The sequence below is a fragment of the Pygocentrus nattereri genome, chromosome 11, assembly GCF_015220715.1.
Source record: "Pygocentrus nattereri isolate fPygNat1 chromosome 11, fPygNat1.pri, whole genome shotgun sequence".
Classification (NCBI taxonomy): domain Eukaryota; kingdom Metazoa; phylum Chordata; class Actinopteri; order Characiformes; family Serrasalmidae; genus Pygocentrus; species Pygocentrus nattereri.
The window spans coordinates 20,528,367-20,545,281 of NC_051221.1; the positions used below are offsets into that span (position 1 = coordinate 20,528,367).

At 39.2% G+C, this 16,915-nt stretch overlaps 1 protein-coding gene across 1 annotated transcript; it reads left to right on the forward strand.

Moving 5' to 3' along the window:
• The first annotated feature begins 7,361 nt into the window (after positions 1-7,361).
• Positions 7,362-16,273, forward strand: th (tyrosine hydroxylase). Its single transcript, XM_017717538.2, has 13 exons — positions 7,362-7,516; positions 8,169-8,378; positions 9,289-9,463; positions 9,582-9,670; positions 9,778-9,845; positions 10,410-10,460; positions 10,896-11,041; positions 12,646-12,781; positions 13,113-13,182; positions 13,276-13,332; positions 13,515-13,610; positions 13,739-13,872; positions 15,386-16,273. The coding sequence occupies exons 1-13, from the start codon at positions 7,433-7,435 to the stop codon at positions 15,543-15,545; spliced, it is 1,476 nt and encodes a 491-aa protein (XP_017573027.1). The 5' UTR covers positions 7,362-7,432; the 3' UTR covers positions 15,546-16,273.
• The last annotated feature ends 642 nt before the right edge of the window (positions 16,274-16,915 follow it).

Below are 16,915 nucleotides of genomic sequence, written 5' to 3' on the forward strand. Positions count from 1 at the left end.
CTAAACATGACATTCATGATCTATTTCAATTGCATCATATTTGAAGATAATAGAATATTTATTTGTTGCTTTTTTCAGTCTGCAAGGCTAATGACCCTCACAGAAACAATTGAAGCACACAGGCAACACACAATAGACCAAAAAAGAGAAAGAACAGAGGAGGATGAGGAATAATCACCCAGCTGGGCGCGCTGCAATTACACTGTCGAACAATTATCCGCTGGAGCCCACCGGGGAATCAATACATAATTGCGATAATTGTGCACCTTAGTGCCGGGGATCCTCTGTAACTTTTAGAAAAGACAGGAAAAAACGAATAAACAGCGAGAGAGCGATGAATAGCAGAGGGACATCAACATTTACAACAAAGAACCTGAGCGCAGTGTGGAGCCAGCGATGAGTCAGCTGCGTGCTAGTGTCCCGGCTCCTGTACTGAAACTGACATCAATGGTGGACCTCTGAGTAGGAGCTGCTAGCCGGTTCTAGTGTAGAAGGAGGCAGGGTTTTGTCAGATTACGGGTGCCTCTGTCATTTTTGCAGGGTCTTTTACCTTATTGTAGCTGAGAAGTGAATATATTTCTTTGGTTTTTAGATCCTTTAGTTCTATTTCAGAGTTGTACTGTTTTTGCAAATTTGTACTGATTCTAGTTTGTTGTTTTTGTTTGATCACATAAATCTGTGCAATGTTTGCTTTACCAAAAGGAGTGATTTTATACAGGGACATTCCACAAATTTCTGAGTCCATTTTAAATGCAGTATCTGTAGTTTTGAATAAACCTCTTAAATTGTGTTGTCATTCTGTAGTTAGTATTATTCCCATATTAGGAAGTTTTTATCTGTGATAAATAAATGAATAGCTATCACACTCTATGGCCCTTCGTCATTTAAGGGAGCAACAACCCATCGACTAATTATCTAAATCCACTATATTTTGTACTTGCTTCTATAGTGGCAGGCACAGGTAATGCTTGCTCCATGCACACAGCATAAAAGGCTCCATCAATTAACATAAAAGAGTGTGAATGCGTCACTCTGTATTGGCTGCACTGTAGATGTGCAGCATATGTTGTGGGAAGCTCAACTGGCTTATTTTCTAAATAAGTACACTTCTAGTGATTTGCCGTAAATTTGGCTGTGCTGTTGATTGACTGAGGTTGTGTGGCCCCTTTAAATAGATCTATTTCTCACCTTAGCTGTCCTTTGTTTTTCACAGAAGAAAGTGCTTGATGCAGAGATAAGCATGGAAGTGGTAAAATGTTTGGATCATTGCCAGGTGACACATTACTTGCATTTAAGGCAGTTCAAGTTATATAATATATAGTTACCACGTATTCTTTAATCTCTTCCATTTTGTGTCCAGTGATATCTCCAAAGCATTTCCAAAGCTTTTGACCAGCCTACACTGGTTTTATGAAGGGACTTAGCTTCAAAAGTGGCATTGCTAAGGGGTTAGGTCTCCATCCTGAGCTAAAAAGGTGGCCCCAGTTATACCGATGTTTGCCTCATAGTTGTTCTACATGTTCTCCACCATGCTGGAGGGGTCCTTAACACAATGGCCAACCAGAGCTCATAGCTTCCCTTTTCCCTTTTTCCCCCTGTGCTGATCACATCTTCAATTGTATCCTGTTGGCTGTCCAGACAGAAGGGCATAGGCATGGAACCTATATCCACTGAGACTTGGCAACAGCAACCCTGGAGACAGCATTCCAGATACAGCTACTGGGTATGAGTGGACATACTGGGTATGTAGAGGGTTTTTCAGACCAATCCCTTGTAATCATTATTATTACTGTTGCTGACATTGCCCTGGTCCTTTTGGACAAGAAGTTGTGGAGCCAATGATCCTATCAATGAATGATATGTGTGAACTTAAGAAGACTGAAGACAAGCCATCCTGCTGCATTCTGGATTGCAGTTGCAAGGGACAAATGGCACGGTAGCTTGAAGTGACTTGCAGCAGTCAGGCCTCGAAATGACAAGAGACAAAATACCTGGGTGGCCTGGATGACTACACCACTGATGTCCCTTGTACAGAATCATCAGTTAATGATGCTGATCTCTGCCTGCCCCAAGTGCCTGGAATGAACAGGGGAAAGAAGGCAGCTCTCTCTGATGCATTGCCTGGGTTGAAGAGACTGGCAGCACTAGCTTCATCAGGGATTCCACAGAAGACATGATGCTCAGGTCCCAGGGTTTCCTCAGAACTTGGCATTCTTTTCCTGACCAGTTGCCCCAGACTTACATCACATGGCTTACAAAGTTGGGTCTTCCTGCAAGAGATTCTCTAATGCATGATCTTATATTGACACCAATGTGTTCAACTATGGGTTCATCATGGACGCCAACACAGAAGGTGCTTTGAGGAAATTGGCCCTACTATATGTTAAATCTACATGTAACAGTGTGTTCTGCAATACAATTATGTCTTAAGAACATTTTATAATACATATTTTTGACAAAATGTCATATTCCTTTTCACATCATCACCCTTTCTGCTGCTCTTTGACTGTAAATTTGATTGAGAGGGTGCTTTTTTGAGTTGATTTATGACTAAGCAAATTATAAACAGTTTGCTTGCGATGTCCAGTAGATGTTGTGGTATTATAAACAGCCAGTTGGTGGTGTAAAGGGTGACATAACTTTCCACTGGACCAAAAAAGCTGTAGAAAAAAACACAGCCACCTTTAGTATTTTCAGGATATGTTACATCAATATCATGCATTGTAGATGTAGATTACAGACACAAGGCTAATATAGGGCACCTCTTTCTAATAGAGTGCCATTAAAACAATAACATTTGTTGATCAAATTACTGACAAAAACTTTAGCTCACCCACTAAAACTATCTTTTATGGTGAGATTATACATGATTGAAGGCACCAGTAGCTCATAAAAGGCACAAATGCACCTGGATTTCATGCCAAATCTGATCGAGAACAAGGTGGAAAATCGGTGCACTTTGTCTTAATGTCAGAGTGTGGTTTTATCTTCTTCAGTCCCTCTGTCTTTCTTGATAAATGAAACCCTTTTGGTGCAAAGCCCCCAGGCAACAGGGGTGCTCTTTAACATTTCCGCTGCAACATTTCCATTCAGACATATAACCCTTCCTCATGCACTCAGCATGCATTGTTTTTTCCTGCCACCTGCATTCTGATTAACTAACAGAACCTCCTCCTGCAGCAGGATAAGCAAGTCATTTATATCCTGGAGCAGTCTACATTATCAGTTTATCTCTATTGGTATAAAACTCTATCTAATTCTTGGCCTTTTTGTGATATTTAGGCCTAAATACTAGGAGCTGTGATTTTTTGGCTTATTTTCTAACAGAGTGAGTCAAGTCATTTTTAGCATCAAACCCTGACCTCAGAATCTGAAAATATACTCGCTGGTTAGATAATACACAACAGACAGTGCCATGCAAAAGTCTTAGGCAATGTGAATTATATATTAATATATGAATTCTAAATAATTTTTTATCTTGGCAGCAAGTTTTTTTTTTCCAATTAATTTTCTTGGTTGCCTATGACTTTTGCACAGTGCTGAATGCCACAGCCCAAGAAATGATAAACCCACTTTCATTTCCCATTAAAATACTTTTATAAATGTAACTAGGCAATTTCAGTTCTCTTTTTGCTCATGGGAAAGAAAACATGATTCCATATTAGCTAAGAGAAAATCCTAAAGTGTCCTTAGTTAACCTACTTAGAACACCTGAATCTAGCAAAATCAGTTAAACAGTTTTCTGCAATACATGAACTGGCCACTTTAAATCGTCTCGGTGTGGTTGGGTAGTGTAGTGGGTAACACCTTTGCCTTCTACGCTGTAGACTGGGGTTCAGTCCCTACCTGGGTAACCACCCTACACTAAACCAATAAGAGTCCTTGGGCAAGACTCCTAACACCACCTTCACCTACTTGTGTAAAATGATCAAACTGTAAGTCGCTCTGGATAAGAGCGTCAGCCAAATGCCGTAAATGTAAATCTCCTTGTTTCTACACTTACTGTCCATTTCCTCAGCTCCACATACCATATAGGTGCACCTTGTAGTTTTGCAGTTACAGACTGTAGTCCATCTGTTAGACCTCATACTTTATTAGACCCCTTTACATTGTTCTTCAGTGGTCAGGACCCCCATGGACCCTCACAGAACAAATATTATTTGCGTGGTGGATCTTTCTCAACACTGCAGGGACACTGTCATGGTGGTGGTGTGTTAGTCTGTGTTGTGCTGGTACAAGTGGATCAGACACAGTGCTGCTGCAAAAATATCCAGCCAACAGTGTCCTGATGAAGGAATGGAGGTTGACCAACGCAAACTGTGCTGCAGCAGTAGAGCTATCATCTCTGACTTTACATCTACAAGGTGGGTGGACTGACAAGGTAGGTGTATGTAATATAGTGCACAGTGAGTGGACACCACCATGTCAGTGTCACTGCAGGGCCCAAACAATACCTGCTCTGACCACTGAAGAACAAGGTCAAAGGGGCTAACAAAGTATGGAGAGAATAAAATGGACTACAGTCTGTAGCCGTAGAACTACAAAGTGCACCTATATGGTAAGTGGAGCTGATAAAATGGACAAAGAGTGCAGATACCAGGAGGTGTACTTAGTGAAGTGGTGTATATCGGCGTATATAACCCAGAGTAAACAACGACAGACCTGAGTGTCTCTAAAACTCGCTAAAATAAAAATCCTGCCGCTATGATTGGCTGGTAGTCCATTGTTGCACGACGTACTAGCCAATCGTGGTGCACGTGTAGGCGGGTTTGTCGGACGGCGGTGGGAATACAGAGCCGCGCTGTAAGTGTAGCTGCAGCCGCGTCCGCCGCCGAGCCGGTGGGTTTAATCTGTTTAGCGGCCGCGCAGCAAGACATTAATCGCGTTTAAACGCATCAGACTGTTCTCAGCTGGAGGTGAAGCTCCTCTCGGCGCAGAGGCAGAAACGGGGCAGAAAAAAGTCGCAGGGTTTTTTTTATCCCTATCAAATTTAACGAGCACGCGCGCCGGGACTGTTGGCTTGAACTGATAAAGAGATTTGAACTGATAAAGTTTCCTCCGGCTGGCTTTTGCATAATGTGCACGCTGGCAGATGAACTAGCGTCCCAAGTGTGACTTTATTTGACAAATGAGATAAAAACTCTGATTTGAAAATGAAAGATCGAGAACAGGATTTTTAAAACTCAAGTAAAACGTCTCCACCCAGCCTTCCACAGCAAAGTCAGTAGAGCTCTACGCTGTAACTCATTTAAAGCCGCTAAATCAATTACTGGTCAATTAACATCTGAATCCCGACGGGTTTATTCGACTTCATAAACTCTGTGAAAACAGATTTTTTCTAACTCTGATTCCCAATAAACCGTTACAGGTGCTTTCAGAACAGCACACTACAGTACACTGCCTGCACATGCATCTTATTCCTCTGTATTTACTATGCGTGTAGATGGAAGGTAATCTAGATGGAGAATCATTTCTAGATGGGGTCAACTGTAGATGGACAGAACTCTGTAGATGGAGAATAATCCAGATGGAGAATAACCTGAGGATGGCGAACAATCTTCAAATGGAGATTAATCTTCAGATAGAGAATAATCTGCACACTGGGAATAATCTGTAGATGGAAAATAATCTTGAAATGGGGAATAATCCTTAAATAGAGAATAATCTGTAGATAGAGAATAATCCATCTGGAGAATAATCTGTAGATAGAGAATAATCCATCTGGAGAATAATCTGTAGATGGACAGCAATTTTCAGATGGAGATTAATCTTTAGATATAGAATAATCTGCACACTGGGAATAATCTGTAGATGGAAATAATCTTGAAATGGGGAATAATCCTTAAATAGAGAATAATCTGTAGATAGAGAATAATCCAGCTGGAGAATAATCTGTAGATGGACAGCAATTTTCAGATGGAGATTAATCTTTAGATATAGAATAATCTGTACATAGGGAATAATCTTTAGATGGAGAATAATCTGCAGATGGGGCATAATCTTTAGATGGACAATAATCTAGATGGAGAACCATCTGTAGATGGAGAATGATCAAGATGAAAAATAATAGGTAGATGGAAAATAATCTATCTATGAGGAATAATCTAGATGGAATATAATCTAGATGGAAAATAAACTAGATGGAGAATCTGTAGATGGAGAATAATTTATAGATGGAGGATAATCCAAATATAGAATAATCTGTAGACAGAGATGGAGAATAAACTGTAAATGGAAAATATTCTATAGATGGTGATTAAGATAAAGATGGAGAATAATCTATCAATAATCTAGAACCTAGAATAATCTAGATGTAGAATAATCTACAGTTGGAGAATAATCTGGAGAACAATCTAGATGGAGAACAATCTATAGATGGAAAATAATCTAGATGGCGAACAATCTGGAGAACAATCTGTAGATGGAGAAGAATCTGCATGGTGAACAATCTGTAGATGGAGAAGAATCTAGATAGAGAAGAATCTGTAGATGGAGAAGAATCTGTAGATGGAGAAGAATCTAGATAGAGAAGAATCTGTAGATGGAGAACAATCTGTAGATGGAGAACAATCTGTAGATGGAAAAGAATCTAGATAGAGATGAATCTGTAGATGGAGAAGATAGAGAACAATCTATAGATGGAGAAGAATCTAGATGGAGAATAATTTGTAAATGGAGAAGTATCTATATGGCGAACAACCTGTAGATGGAGAACAATCTGTAGATGGAGAATAATCTAGATGGAGAACAATCTGTAGATGGAGAATAATCTAGATGGAGAACAATCTGTAAATGGAGAAGAATCTAAATGGCGAACAACCTGTAGATGGAGATGAATCCAGATGGTGAACAACCTATAGATGGAGAACAATCTGTAGATGGAGAATAATCTAGATGGAGAATAATTTGTAAATGGAGAAGAATCTAGATGGAGAATAATTTGTAAATGGAGAAGAATCTAGATGGAGAATAATTTGTAAATGGAGAAGAATCGAACAACCTGTAGATGGAGATGAATCCAGATGGTGAACAACCTGTAGATGGAGAACAATCTGTAGATGGAGAATAATCTAGATGGACAATGGTGGTCATCATAAGGATAACTAATGTTTTACCAGTTAACCAAGCAGAACAAAGCCCCATCAAACGTGTTTATTGCTTCCACATGTGTCCACTTTCTGCTCAACAGTAGCTGGAGCATGGCAGACAGCCATGTTAATGGGATTAGATTAGGGAAGAGCAGGGGTGTGAGAGCCTCTGAAGTGTTGAATGGCGAGAATGAGCGGCTGTTTGACGTCAGTAAAGAGAAATTGCCTCTATAAAAAGGGCGAGTGTTAGAAAAACCCCAGCAGAGGCAACACACCCAACAGAGCCAGCGCTTCCACAGCAGGAGGAGCAGAGAGGTCGTAAAGAAAGCACCAAAAGCTGAGCTATGCCCAACTCAACCAGTTCCACATCGTCCACCAAAAGCATGAGGAGAGCCGCGTCCGAGCTCGAGCGCTCCGACTCCATCACGGTAAGAGACCCTCGCTCTGCGTCTTCACTGCAGTGTAGGAGGAACGCAGTTGGCATCCTATACTTTGCATAAGAGGTGCAAACAAATCCTCTACATGCTTTGTTTTGTTGTGATATGAAGCGTGATATAACCTGTGCATGCGCTCGTGCCGTTCCTGACGCAGAGCTCTGGTCAACGCGCAAACGTTCAGTTCATACCTTTAAGTGACTGCGCATGAACTTTGAGTTCACGAGCTTTAAGTTCATAAGCTTTAGGTGACCGTGCATGAACTTTAATAGGCTTGCAGTGCCGGTGCACGCGCTTTAAGTTCCAGCGCATGCACGGTGCGCACGCTATAAGTTCATTTTGCAGCGCGCAAGATTAAACTGCATCAACCTGTAGAGAAAAATGGCCTTAAACTCACAGTAGACACTGACGGCGCGGAGCTCTAAGTCTAAGCTGTACCGCACGTTCCCATAGACTGCACTCAAGTTCTCATGCGCTTTTGGAGATGCAAATCGCTTCCATCCACTGCGCGCAAGGTAAGCAAGGATTAAGCCGTTTACCTGTCAGTGTCTTCCGCTACAAAAGAGAGGCTGGAGGTTAGAGGCATGGGGGAAACAGCGTCTCCCTGCCTTTAGCTCTACCGACGTGCCTGTGCTTTGCTGTACAGTCTCCTAAGTTCGTGGGGAGGAGACAGAGCCTGATCGAGGACGCGCGGAAGGAACGCGAAGCGGCGGCGGCGGCAGCAGCGGCGGAGGCGGCGGAGGCCAGTGAGCACATCGTGTTTGAGGAGGAGGACGGCAAAGCCCTGATCAACCTCTTCTTCGCTCTGAGGAGCTCCAAGAGCCCTGCCCTGTCCCGCACTCTCAAAGTGTTCGAGGTAGGAAAAGAGAGAGAGAGAGAGAGAGAGAGATTCTTCTAAGGCATCATTTATCCAAATAACCACTTTGGCGTCTATGTGGCGTTTATTTTAACGAGTTTGTTCTAATGGATCAAGCTTTCTACTGAATTCGTCCTGTAGAACAGACTTATATCACACTGGTCACTTTTAAATAAGTGGTCATTTTGGCGCTGCATGCAGGAGTTAAATGTGAAAATTGTGTTGGGGATTAATTTGGGGAATTGGAGGTGTTTAGATAACTAGAAAAAACAAAGGCTATGTGGGGAAAAAAAGGTAAAAATGTACATATTCTTGTTTTCTTAGTGATTGGAAATATTCATTTCTCAGAAATACTGCCTTTCACTGTAATTTTAGTTTTACTATACAATAATTTACCATAATAATAACAGTGACAACCATCAAAATAAATGCAAGCTTCTGTGAAAAAAGGGCATCATTTGTTTTTGTGAATCTGCATTGTGTTTCTGTAAATTAACACCAGCAGTGTTAAAATGCAGTGCATGTTTTTTTACATGCACTTTTTCTTTAAGAAACAGACACTGACCATTACATTTTACAGTGAAAAACGATTTTTACAGTGTATTGGCAAACTATTGAAACAATTTTTATTTTATATTTACCTCTATGTTACCTGAAACAATGCATGATAATCTTATGATTCTCGGGGAAAAAATCAACATGGTTAATGAATAATACAATTATATAATTGCACAAGTACAATGTTTTCGTTGTCATATTGATATAATATTCTATACTGAACGTTCATGGGATGGTGAAATGTGAAAGGTCTCCAATGTGCGCCGTGCTGCCTGATCTGGACTGAGTCTGCACATCTGACATGTCAGTGTGTTGCGTCAATAGAATGGAGTTGTTCTCTTATGTTTTACAGACATTTGAAGCCAAGATGCATCACCTCGAGACCAGATCGAGTCGGAAGCCTAAAGACGGTTTAGAGGATTTGGAATACTTTGTACGGTGTGAGGTTCATCTGTCGGATGTTAGCACCCTCGTCAGCTCCCTGAAGAGAATCGCAGAGGACGTCAGAACCACTAAAGAGGTTAAATGTAAGCTTTTACAATCTGTGCTTTAAACCAATTTAACCTGTTTTGGAATTAATTAAGATTTTAGTAGAATACAAAGTATTATATTATGTACACATTTTCTCATTTTTATCCTCTGAAGTCCACTGGTTTCCAAAGAAAATTGCCGAACTGGATAGATGCCATCATCTGGTCACTAAATTTGATCCAGATTTGGACCAGGACCATCCAGTAAGCATATGTACCTCTCTTGCCAGTATGATGATGAAGAGAATAATCTCATTACTTTGTGCTCTTTCACCAAAACAGAAGCATAGATGTCATTGTCTCTGTTTTAGGGCTTCACCGACCCCGTGTACATAAAACGACGAAAGCAGATCGGCGATATTGCCTTCAAATACAAGCAGTAGGTGAAAGCCACTCAGTACACTGCATGTAAAAAATGACGTCCTTGCAAGTAAAACCAACTTAAATGCAGGAAATATATCTAATATTTCACAATATGAGATTGTTGTGAGAATTCCACCTGGTAAAATAAAGTGTTCTTATTTGAAATGATCTTAGTCCACCGCAGATAATCCTATTTTTAACCACTTAAAAGGCCAATGTTTATAAAGTACCTCTACAAATGTTGAATAACTCAGACAGTTCAAACTCAGTTCTTGCTGAATAAAATGCCTTAAGATGTAAGAAACCTCAGATTATAAGGTGTTAAGCAATATTTTAGTGCATAATTAGAATCTGCAATAAGGTAAGTGGTACAAATGTCTACAAATAGATTGAAGATACATGTTCTTCTAACATTCGTAAAGCAGTCTGTGCAGCATAATGAGACGTATTAGCTATACTGCTTGCATTTACGATGCTTTTATTTGCCAAGACATCTACAGTACTGTCAATATTTCTCCTGCCTTGTTCCTGTCATGCCAAAATGTGATTGATCTACTAAATTTGATTTGTGCCTTTTCAGTGGAGAGTCGATCCCAAGAGTGGAGTACACAGAGGACGAAATTGGAACGTGGTATGTGAGTTTAACTGTTCATAGAAGAGCGAAACGGTGCCAGACTGTGCCTTTAAATATGCACATATAGTGCCTACCTGAGACTATGTTCCTAGATAAATTGATTTGTTAAGACTAAACATTTAGCCTTTTGGCGGATTTATGATTGCTGTCCATGGCAACGTGCTGTGTTAACTCAATCTCTGTCGAAACAGGATGCCTGACTTTAAGGGAATTGGTTTACACTGAACAAATCAGGTCACCTGCTGGGCTGTGCGTTATGTTAGCATGTTGTCTGTGTGTGTAATGAGATTTGTGATTTGATACGGACATCACACCGAGGACTGAACCACACCTGTGGTAAGGCAACAAGTGACAGATGGGTGAAGTCAAGTGATTTTGTTAGTTTTATGTAATCTGACTCTTTCGGCTCTATGTGTGTCTGTGTATTGACAGGAGAGAGGTTTACAGCACCCTCAGGGATCTATACTCCACCCATGCGTGCAGTGAGTATTTGGAGGCGTTTAGGCTCCTGGAGAAACACTGTGGCTACAGCCCTAACAACATCCCCCAGCTAGAGGACGTCTCAACATTTCTGAAAGGTAGTGAGCAGATCAGAATCACAAACTTCTTTCAGAGATTCTCAGTTGACTGCTGACTAGGACTTACGGTGTTGTGCCATAATAGTGCTCCCTAATTATTAACATAATGAAGTCAGACTAACCTGGCAACCTTGAAATTGAATAACACTGCACTGCAGCATCACAGCTGTTTCAGGTTTAGAAGGTGTTAAGGGTTCAGATAATCCCTTAATTCCAGCTAATTTAGATCTCCTGAATACTCGAGTAAGTTATTTTATATTGTTATAGGTACTAACCTCTGGGAGAATATAGCTTTCCAGGAACAAGGCTGGACATACTTAAAGTACCAGTCAAAGATTTGGACACACTTAACTGCAGATGCATTTTTCATAATCTTAAAGACATTTTGATCTAATGGCTTACAGTCATATGCAAACGTTTGAACACAGCTGGTCAATTTACACGTTTTATTGATTTTCTAAGTGAAAACAAATCGGCACATCCTCTGAAGAGACCACACCTGAATATGACATTTTTCTGAAACTTTTAGTGTGAATTTGTATTTATCATATTGAACATATTGAAAGAAATTAAATATAAAATTTTGCCTTCAAATACAAGCAGTAGGCGAAAGCCACTCAGTACACTGTGTGAAAAAAATGATGTCCTGGCAAGTAAAAGCATAAAAATGATCAAATATAAAATGCACCGTAACGTTTGCATTTTATGTTTTTTTTCCCAATATGTTAAATTCAGTAAATAGTAATTGTGCATTAAAATGTGCTGGAATATGTTCTCTGTAGAGGATGTTTACATGTTTTCACTTAGAAAATCAACAAATCATGTCATTTGACCAGGGGTGCTTCAGCTGTTTCATATGACTGTATGCTTGAATGCAAAAACAGATTTATTTCTAAGACCAATGCAAATAGGGATGTTGATGCCTATGGATGTAGTTATTTCCAAAATTAAATAAATAAAAATAAATAAATAAACATTTTTAAAATGCCCCCCAGTAGATGGTTTTCAGTAACAATTAATATGTATATATATGCATGTAAACATCTCCAGTGGCTCCTCATGAAGCTGGAGAAAGACAACTGTGTGCTAAGCTCCATCACAGCAAAGGGGTGACTAAATAAACCGTATAAATATCACATCACTGTACATTTATTATGCTATATTCACATTTGAAGAAAAAGGTTATGAACTTTTGATGTAAGAGATTTTATTCTGCATAATTATGGACGATTTCTATTGGTCCGTTTGTCAATGAATGTTCACAGTACATAAAGTACAGCTGGTGTTATCAACATAACAGCTATGTAAATACAGTGGTGTCAGGGAGACTGTGTTCATTAAATCAGGAAATATACAAAGGCATTCTGGAAGCAAACCTGCAGAAGTGTGCATAGAAACAGCAGACTTGTGAATCTGAAACACACCAACTGACTTGAAAAATGTCTTGGAATGGTGTATTAAAAACAAATGGCAGTTGGTTTGATATTTTGTTTCATAACACAATGAAATTCATACATTTTAAGTAAGTGTTTTATGTATTTTACAAATGCCCAAATACTCTCTCTCTCTCTCTCTCTCTCTCTCTCTCTCTCTCTGGCTATCAGAGCGTACTGGGTTCCAGTTGAGGCCGGTGGCTGGTCTTCTGTCAGCACGCGATTTTCTGGCCAGTCTGGCGTTCCGTGTGTTTCAGTGTACGCAGTACATTCGCCATGCCTCCTCCCCCATGCACTCCCCAGAACCGTAAGAAGCTGCCCACTTCACATTTAACCACGAAATCTCTGTAAACCTGCAATGTATGTCACTGGAAACATTTGAATGAAGAGTTTCATTACAAAATGCAGTGTGTCCATTTGAAACAAGAACACATAACACACACAGTCAGAAAATACATTTGAACTCTCTATAAAAATCATAATATAGCACTGATAATTCTTGTATGTAAAGCCCACTCTAAACAACATTTCATGGAAAAAAAGAAAGTTCATGAAAGTGGTGTTGGAATGAAACCCTTCATTTAGAAAAATGAATTTCTGTCACTCGAACCTCAGAATGAGTTGTGTTCTCTCCCCAGGGACTGTGTACATGAGCTCCTCGGCCATGTCCCTATGCTAGCTGATAAAACATTTGCTCAGTTTTCTCAGGTAGGCAGCCTGACATATGTAGCTTATTTTATATTAAAAAAATGACTTGTTTGTATTCTGTCAAAAATGAGTCTGATGTGTCTTTATTGCCAGAACATTGGTCTCGCCTCTCTTGGTGCACCAGAGGAAGACATTGAAAAACTGTCAACAGTAAGTAGCATTTTCTGTTTTTTCTTCTTTTATTTATTCATTCACTTCAGTCATCATGAACATATCTGTATTTCCAGGCTATTAAATATGCTGTTTATTTGTTTTTGTGTGTGTGTGTGTGTGTGTGTGTGTGTGTGTGTGTGTGTGTGTGTGTGTGTGTGTGTGTGTGTGTGTGTTTTCAGCTATATTGGTTTACAGTGGAATTTGGCCTGTGTAAGCAGGGAGACACACTGAAAGCCTATGGAGCAGGCCTTCTGTCCTCCTATGGTGAACTAGTGGTCAGTCGCTCTTTTCAAGTAAACTTACAACTGAAGTTGTAAATCACAAGTCTTTTGTTAATATAGCTGCAGTATACTATCTCAGTATATGTGTATCTTGACCTTTCTCTGGCCTTCCTCCTCATCAGCATGCCCTTTCAGATGAGCCTGAGATCCGTGACTTTGACCCAGAGATTGTAGCTGTGCAGCCATACCAGGACCAGACGTACCAGTCTGTCTACTTTGTGTCTGAGAGCTTCTCTGATGCTAAAGAGAAACTGAGGTGAAGAGAAATGGAGGCTTTAAATTGTATTTTTTTTCTGATATAATAAATGTTTAGGTTAAATGTATATTTAATAATGATTTTACTAGATGTACTGTTGGGTAAATTACAAGCCTTTTTCTGCAGTCCCCTAGTGGCCATAACTGTTATCTGATTGACACTGACACTGAGGTTAGGACACTGTTTGCTCACTGTTGGTTAATAATTAAATTAAATTATAATTAAGAATGTTTTTGTAAGCTGATTGTGCAATCCAGATTACATTTAGATTAATATCTCATTACAAAAAATCACATCAGAGTAAGACATATTTGAATATACTTGTAATTAGATTGCATTTATGCGTTTAAGATTGAGATTTTAAGTATTCCATTTTTGATTAGGAAACATCAATTAATTTGTCTATTAATTCTTAATATACTAGATGTAACAGCAAAAGGCAAAACCACAGTGTGACTTTAACAGATAACAATATAGTTGTGGTTACGTTTAGACATGATTAAAGCTGTACAGTTTGTATGTGATATTTTTTAACTTGTTCAACTACGTTTTGAAATATTTAGATTATGTTCGTTTTCTAGCAAGTAATGGGGGTGGGGGGGGGGTGAGAACCCACAAAGACTGCTGTGCTGAGATAAATTGCACAGCGCAACTGCAGCTTTCTTCATATCAAACAATCACATACAAGTTCAGTAGTACAAAAAAGCATTTAAACACAATAAAAACACAAATGTTGACTCGCTATAAAGATGAAAATCCAATTTGCTTTTGTAAGCTTTTGTGAAAAACATTCCTCCAACTTTACCGAAGGAAAAAAATGGACAGTGGTAGAATTGAGAATCTCCAAAATAGGTTTAAATGGCATTTTATATCTGCTGAGAAGTGATGGAACTGAACTAACTGCAAACTACATGTCACCAGCACCATTATAGACAGTTCTTACCTCCTGCTACATGTTTAATCTGTGCGCCCTTAAAAACCAAGTTGTTGCTGTACATCTATTAGTCAAATGCCAAGCATTTCATCTTATCTGTTCAAAGTTTGAAGATCTTAACATCAGCTTTAACACCACATTCCTCTTTGTTCTTTCTCTCGAAACCCTGCATAACTATTGTTATCTGTTATATTGACACAGCTATCATGCATTTAATGGGCTCATTTACCAGACAGAAAATGAATAGACTGACTCATTGATGTTTGCTAATTAAACTTGTCATGCTTTAGAAAAAAAATCCTTAAAAAGAGATTGTGATTATACACACTTTCAAAGGTGTCAGCTTGATTAATTATCACTTGGAATTTTTGAAATCGGATTATGTCACCTAGATTACATTTAGTTTATTAATACAATGCACAGCTTTGACTAGGGCCATCAGAACAATCAGAAGTGACTCCCTAAGAACTATACTGAGTGTTTTCTGTTGGAAGGATGCCAAGATTCAGACATATACCTTATGTGTTTTGGAGGAAATAATGTGATCTGTTTTATACATTTGTTTGTCTTTGATGACAGAGGCTATTCTGCGGGCATCAAGAGGCCATTTTCAGTGAGGTTCGACCCATTTACAAGCAGCATAGAAGTACTGGACAACCCGCTAAAGATCAGAGGAGGTCTGGAAACAGTGAAAGATGACCTAAAGGTCCTAACAGATGCCTTGAACGTGCTGGCATGAGCGTACTGGGCCATGCTCCCTGCTGTCAGTGCTTACTATGTGCCATTTTCATTATGTTGTTTCATGTACTTGTTTTTTGCTGCAGCTGAAGTTGTTGCTTTTAAAAAGCTGGGTGGCAACCATGAGACCTCATGTTAGAATTTGTTTCCAAAGACTTTATTGGATCACTTGCTGATTTAATCTTGTTTTTGTAAAAAAAAAAAACTGGTATTGTTTTTTTTTTCAAAGTTATCCACCGAATCAAAGCCAAATTCTATTTATTAAAAGGAACAAAATAACATATAAAATGACTATTTATCTAATAATCTAGTACTGAACTGTGGATATATGTATAAGACTCACTATATAAACAGCCCTTCCAGTTATGAATGTATGAATATTTTCAATAGAAATATATCATGGCAACTGTTAACAATGTGAAGTATCCTCCTGCGACCGGTGAACACATTTCATTGCCATGCACTGTCACACAGTGCGCTGTGTGCTGTAAGTTATTCCAAATGTGAATTTATCTCTTAGTAACCAAAAAGGCATTGAAACGTCTTTTTCAGTGACCAAAGTGGTCATGCTTTGGCTATTATTTGCAGGTGGACGTGGAAAGTAATGTGCTTCGTGCAGTGTGGTGGCTGATTCAAATGCATAATTTCAGCTGTGTTTGCCTGTGAGGCGATCGAGTGCTGCTAATATAAAATCAACATGATGGAAAATTAAACCATTTTAAATTATTGCTTATGAGCGTCGTGTTTTCCCTGCCCTTAAAAGCTGCAAATGAGCCACTCAGGTGATTTAAGAACTGCAGAGCCATAAATGCTGTAACATCAATTCAGTCCTTGGACAAATACACAGTACATCTGCCATTATTCTGAACGTTATTCCCAAACATCCTCCACCCTCCACAACCACGACACACGCTTCACTTTATTTGTAAACATTATTACAAAGTTAAAGTGTATGCACATGATTTACAGGAACAAATTCACTTGACTGTTTTGGGAAATCCTTGTGGAAGATCCTTAAATGCATAGTTGAACTAGAAATGCTCTCATGTTTTATGATTAACAGAGCTTAAGTCATAACACAAATCCATTACACGTCACTTCACTTGTAATTAGTATATTAAAGTAAAATTCAGATTACATTTATATAACTTGTTCAAAGCAGGCGAACCAAACTGACAAGACACGTATCTGTGTTATGGCTTTACAGAGCTTTTAAGTGGCATAACAGTGTAAAACACTGAATTAAAATATTTGACTCTTCAGTCCATGTTGTATTTTGAGATGCCAGTTAACAGCGGTAAGGGCCCATTCTTCAGTTCCTCTCTCTCTCATAGCTACATACCATATCATTTCTTATTGTAATACTAGATT